General features: G+C 38.1%; 2 protein-coding genes across 2 annotated transcripts; both read left to right on the forward strand.

Moving 5' to 3' along the window:
* The first annotated feature begins 624 nt into the window (after positions 1-624).
* Positions 625-1,505, forward strand: LOC100186878 (mediator of RNA polymerase II transcription subunit 22-like). The gene has a single exon (XM_026838894.1). It carries the CDS (start codon positions 727-729, stop codon positions 1,153-1,155), a length of 429 nt encoding a protein of 142 aa, XP_026694695.1. The 5' UTR covers positions 625-726; the 3' UTR covers positions 1,156-1,505.
* Positions 1,506-1,707: 202 nt separating this feature from the next.
* On the forward strand, positions 1,708-3,769 carry LOC100184482 (kelch domain-containing protein 4). Its single transcript, XM_002129963.5, has one exon. It carries the CDS (start codon positions 1,729-1,731, stop codon positions 3,094-3,096), a length of 1,368 nt encoding a protein of 455 aa, XP_002129999.1. The 5' UTR covers positions 1,708-1,728; the 3' UTR covers positions 3,097-3,769.
* The last annotated feature ends 2,638 nt before the right edge of the window (positions 3,770-6,407 follow it).

Raw genomic sequence — 6,407 nt, forward strand, 5'->3', positions numbered from 1 at the left:
AACCCCTAACCCCCAACTCCTAACCCCAAACTCGTCAAACAAAAAAACTTGAAAAAAATAAGATAAAAAAAGTATTCCGCTGTGCGGGACTCGAACCCGGTAAAAATGAAACAAAGAGAGTTTACGACGGCACGCAAACCGCTACACCACAGACTCGACAACAGTAAGCATAACGAAAGAGCGTATATAACCGACCTAATGTGGGAAATATGTTCTTACTAGTGTTTTATGTATTTGGAAAGGTATTTTTATTATTTAATTAATTTGTTTTACACCTATTAACACTTTGTAGTGCTGTTTTGTTCGTTTTTTTGTATTTTTTAATTTAAATAATTACCGCCTCTAGCGGAAAAATTTTTCCGTCTTCTTTGTATAGTCCCATGTGTTTTTGTCAGTATTGACGAATCCTCCGTTACGCTACAAATTCGGCTTTTCTAGTAGTCTAGTTTAAAGTTACGATTTCGCGGTGGGCGTTTTATTAGTTTGCTGAATAGATGTTATTTATTGAGACTCTTGGTTAGAGGCCTTAGTGCTTGGTATTTTAGTAGTTTTGGGATCAGCTAAACTGTTATGAAGGTTTACCTGTTGGCATAGAACAAGGATTCTTTATTAGGTTTTCAACTAACTTAATAATTTCACTATTCGTTCTTGCAGTTAGTAGCTGAGCCTTACAATTTACCTTAAATAAGGATCTCAATTTTCCACTTTTAGAGTAGAATTGCAAGAATGGCGCAACGACAAGCGTTGTCACACACCATACAGAATCAATTGAACTCGTACAACAAAAGATTGAAAGACGACATTCGTTCAATGCTAGATAACTTCTGTGAAATTATAAAGTCCGGAAAAGTTGATGAAAACCAACAACTGGATAGAGCGACGCAAAATTATTACGACGTTTACCAAATGAGGGTTCGGTCGGCTAACATAGTGCGTGCAGGGGAGTCGCTTCTACGTTTGATTGCCGAGCTTAAAACATTTCTTATTCTGAATGACTTCCCAAGCATCAACCGGCATATTGAGGCACAAAATAACCATCTTAACTTAGTGTCGGGGAAATGGAACGAACAGTTAGTTCGACTACGAGATGAAGCATCCGTCGTATTACATGATCTGGAGTCGGAACTTTACAGCTCCATCCGCCCAAAACAATAAACTATAGTTGGTATATTATCTTTGCATTAATCAGCTTCTGCAAGAGCTGGTCTATATGGTTGAGCTGCTAAAGGATCTAGGAATTAGGTCAAATTTGGCCTATTAACGCAAAAGACAATACACTAAGCCATGAGCAGCAGTCTGTTCGTGCTATGCTCTTTTGATGCCAAGCTTTTGAAAACAAGGGTGCTCTTTAGGCCAAATATTGTTACCTTCAATTGATGTTATATCACCAATTATACCCATATTAGGCGCCATGTCCATTGCCCACTCCATAATACTGTTTGCTACACAAGATAATACGCCTCAGGGTCATACACACAAAATGTTCTTTATTTACACAACCAAAATCATGATAGTGGGCAGCAGTTACTTCCCTGTGTGATGTAATTGTAACATTGAGCATTTGTGTTGAAAATGGCAAAGTTTAAATGTTGTACATTGAATCTAACTTTACCGTTGATTCTGTTCTTTCTCTTTTTCTTTTAAATATTTTTTTGTATTTTGCCTTTTTTAAAAGTATATTCATAATTATGTAACTTTTGTTTTGATCCTTTAGAATTGACTCTAACAATGGGTAAGAAAAATAAAAAGGAAAAAGGCAAAGGAGCTGAGAAGGCAGCTCAAAAACTCGCCAAGAAAGATCGTAAAGCTGAGGGGATGGAGGATCTGGAAGCGATGATCGCTCAATTTAAGGAAGAAGATAAACAAAGAACGACGTTTACCGAAGAAGTTTCTTCTCACCCAACACCGAGGACAAATCTATCAGTGACCACTCATCCTGATAAAGACGAACTTATTTTCTTCGGTGGGGAGTATTTTAACGGTAAGAAAACGACGGTTTTTAATGATTTGTTTGTTTATAATATTAAGAAGTCTAAATGGATGAAACAATCTGTGCCCAACCCTCCACCACCAAGGTGCGCTCACCAAGCTGTGGCTGTAGCAAAGGAAGGGGGACAATTGTGGGTCTTTGGGGGGGAATTTGCATCTCCAAATAACCTACAATTCTACCATTACAAAGACCTATGGGTCTTGAATTTGAAAGAGCATAAATGGGACCAGATAAAAGCTAAAGGGGGACCATCCCAAAGAAGTGGACATCGCATGGTTGTTTACAAACAAAACATTTTCGTGTTCGGGGGTTTTCATGAAAGTCATAAAAACTTTATTTATTTTAACGATTGTTATTTGTTCAGTTTAAGTGATTATACTTGGGCAAAGCTGAGTCCAACTGGAAGTGGACCATGTCCTAGGTCCGCTTGCCAGTTAGCAGTAACACAGGATGGCGTGTTAATTATTGGCGGGTATTCCAAAGTTAAAGTGAACAAAGAAGTTGACAAGGGAACGTCACATTCAGATATTTTCCTTTTGAGAGAAAAACCCGGGAATAAATGGAGTTGGGAAAAAGTAAAAGAAACTGGGAACAAACCGTGGCCAAGATCCGGGTTCTCTGTCGCTCCTATCTCCGGGAATCGAGTAGGATTTTTTGGAGGAGTTTGTGATGACGAAGACGAGGAAGAAATCAAGAGTTTGTTCTTTAACTCGATGCACTGCTTGGATACAGTATCATACCGGTGGTTCAATGTCGAGTTTTATAAAAAAGGGAAAGAAAAGAAACTTCCAGAAGATGATGTTGGTGATGTTAAAGATGATGAAGTGATGAAGATCCTTCCATGTCCGAGGATGAATTCATCACTCGCGGTGAAGAAACACACGATGTATTTGTTCGGGGGGGTTGTTGAAGATGGAGATAAACAAGTTACGTTGAACGATCTGTGGTCCATTGATCTTCGGAAGTTAAACTCGTGGGATCAGATCCTGGAGGCGGATGACACAGGAGCTGATTGGTTCGAGGAGGAGGAAGAGGAGGAGGAGGGATCAAGTGAAGAGGAAATGGAGGTTGATGAACCTGGATGTAGCGGGGATCATGTTAAATGATGATCTTTATCATTCATGGTTGATTTTAACCCATGGGTTTTGATATATAAAGTTAAAATTTGGGTAAACTGCCTGCAACCAGTACATCATTCTGCCACAGTACACAGTTGCAACCCAACAGTAATCAATATTTTGATTTGCATCATTCATTTTAACAGGGTATTTTTCCATGAGTTTGATATTTGATTTGGTATTTTCTACAATACATCTTTTAGAAGCTTTAAAACCCCTGTGTTGCAGACCAAGAAGTTTTGTTGATCAATATCATTGTAGGCCATGAAGCACATGGTGATATTTGATGTGGTTGCATGCTATGCTACAATACACTTAATATTTTTATCAGCTTTATATTACCCCTGAGTTGCAACTGATTCTGGGCATTAAAGTTTAAATAGCCGCGAAATTTTTGCTTTTTTACGTTTGTATTTATAATGGGGTAATATGCCAAATCCTGGGACCCCAACCATATAGAATAGAAATACGTTGTATTTGATATTCTGTGTTGGCTGCATGTTACACTGGTTAACAATATTTTAAAACGGTGAAGTAGGTATATAGCAACATAGGTTACAATGCAATATTTTCAGAATAGGTGTCTTTTTTATGCCGACTTAAAACACATTTTCCCGGCAGCGTTTGTTTTGGTATTTTAATAAAGTAATTATTAAATCGATTAGTTTTAGAGGTTTTTGTTTTGCTAAGAATATATTAAAGAAAGTTTGAGTTTTGGATGTATTAGCATAGTACACTAACATAGTGTACTATGGTATTAGAACTAACTGTGGCATAAATCCCAGGTCTCATGGCACGCCGTTGGACCTAAAAATAGAAGCTTAAACGTTAAGAAATAACAGATTTTAAAAATTATATTTTGCAGTTCTATAATATACAGGCATATTTTTAGACGGAAGACATTTCAAAAATATATTAATAGACGTTCAGTGTTGGGGTGTAATTTAGTGAAAGTCATTTTTTTACGTCAGAATGACGTATGTACGTCATAATACATATTATTACATATCTGTTGCATGCAAGTAATCGTATAAAAAGTTGAAAAACTACAACCGAAGTAAATTTTGAACATTTTAACTGTTTTAACGCTTATTACTACTCAGCACAGGTTAGTGTATGTTTTTAATTAGTTTATTTAAAAATATGAACGTCGTTTTTTTTGTGGTGAAAACTTCTAAATTTTAATGTTTCACGCAAAAAAAGTTCAGTCGTGTACAATAATTCAGCCAATAAGTTGTAAGTTGTGCTTCAATATGACTAATCAACGACTGCCGTCTTGTGTACATGGACATCCGTGTTATAACTTCTGTAACTACAATGTTACGCAAGGAAAAACAATATAAAATGCCCACAAAGTTGCAAACGTGAAGCGTGATACCTTGTAAGCGGCATGAGGTGTTTGGAACAGAACACCCGTGTTATAACGACTGTTGCTCCGCCATGCGAGGATAAATAAGTTACATTCATTTATTCTTCCATTTAGTTCAAACCGACAATGAACCAACCGCCAGGGTTCGGAACCACTTACAACACACCCCCCGGGCAACGCCCAGAAAATCCACCTCCAGGATATGTACCACCTCCCCCCTTACCTGGTCAATATGGCGTCCCATTTTCCCCTCCCCCGCCATACGGTAACCCGATGAAAATCAACTCCAAATTTCCCACCAATATTGTTTGCCCGAACTGCCAGAAAGCAGTTGTTACTTGCCCAAGGTCAAAAGTTGGTTCCACAACTTGGTTAATGTGTTTCTTCTTGCTTTGTATCGGCTGTGGCTTGGGCTGTTGTTTAATTCCTTTCTGCGTTGACGATTGTAAAGACTTTTATCACGACTGTCCGAACTGTAACAGAGTTGTCGACGTATACAAACATATGTAGCGAAGACGGAGCAGAAATAAAAACTCTTCGTCGTGTTTGCTGCTTGTTAAAATACCCCATGTGAGATCTTATATGTCATAGGATTTGGGATTTAGGTCAGAGTTTGGAAATTACTAAAATACATTAGGTTTTTACACTACTACACTACTTTTAGACTCTATTCGAGTAATTTATAGTTAATATGCGCCTTCGTTATTTTAGTGCAGTTGTAATTAATAAGTACTTGTTGCGCACAAGTTTTACTTTACCTGCTACACGAAAACCTGTATTTTCGCGACTAAAATTATGTCCTAAAAACAATAATTATGTTTCAACGTTTTAAAAAATGCATGTAAATTTCGGCTAGCTCTTATTCAAACAGAACATCCTCTATGTCTACCGAAAGAAACTGCCAACTCTGCCCTGGATCCTGTCCTATGGCTGTTTCGGTGTAATAATTAGTGTGTGGCTTGTGGTTTGCCGAGGGGCCGAGGCGCTTTTTCGCGCATGCCTTCATCTCTCAGGTTGGTATTGTTACACTGAGGTTGCGTTTTGTTAAGCTGGCGTTTTGTGCAAGTTTTTTTTTAATAATGTTTAAGTCATTAGAAGTTTATTACCGTTCTGGTTCAGATCAGTTCTAGTTCTAGTAGTTTTACTGTGGCAGTACAAGAATGTTACGTCATGTATTAAGTTCAGTATAACGTGTGTGTATAGTATTGTGGGGGGGAGACGGGACATCTTTAGCACATAATATCCGTATATCCTGATAGTGTTTTGAACAATTAACAATAGTGAAGATACGATTTTATAATATTTGAATGCTGTTTGTTCTGAGTGAATATATGACGGTAATCCAAAGATGGCAAAGAGTTGACTTAAACATCGTATCACTATTCTTGACTCCATGCTTGAACAGGCAAAGGCGAATGGAAAACGGGAATATTCATCAACAACCGTGAGGATATATCGGTTCTTGGTCGCTGACGGTAGTGGGCCTTTAAAATCGATGCTTAGACGCTCGAACGGTTGTGTTGCTTTTATTAATCGGCCAGGAGACGGCTTAACAAATTTTGGTTTAATCTCTGCGCAAACTTTGCATCCGGCAACGGTTCGACGTACTTCATCAAGTGAATAGGGCAGGTTCTTCGTCTTAACAAAGTGATATAATCTTGTGACACCGGGGTGGCATAACGATGAGTGGATATTATACAGTCCATCATTAGTAATAGTACTACAAAAAGCCCTTGAAAGGGTGTCGGGTGCTGCGTTGTATTTCCCCGCTCGATAGATTATCTCATAGTCATACTCAGAGAGTTCCATGCGCCATCGGAGAATCTTGTTATTTTTTATTTTACTATGACGTTGATTGTCATACATAAAAGCAACAGATTTTTGGTCTGTGACCAGCTTGAAACGTCGCCCAAGTAGTAGATGGCTCCAT

The sequence above is a fragment of the Ciona intestinalis genome, unplaced genomic scaffold (assembly GCF_000224145.3).
Source record: "Ciona intestinalis unplaced genomic scaffold, KH HT000124.2, whole genome shotgun sequence".
Lineage (NCBI taxonomy): Eukaryota > Metazoa > Chordata > Ascidiacea > Phlebobranchia > Cionidae > Ciona > Ciona intestinalis.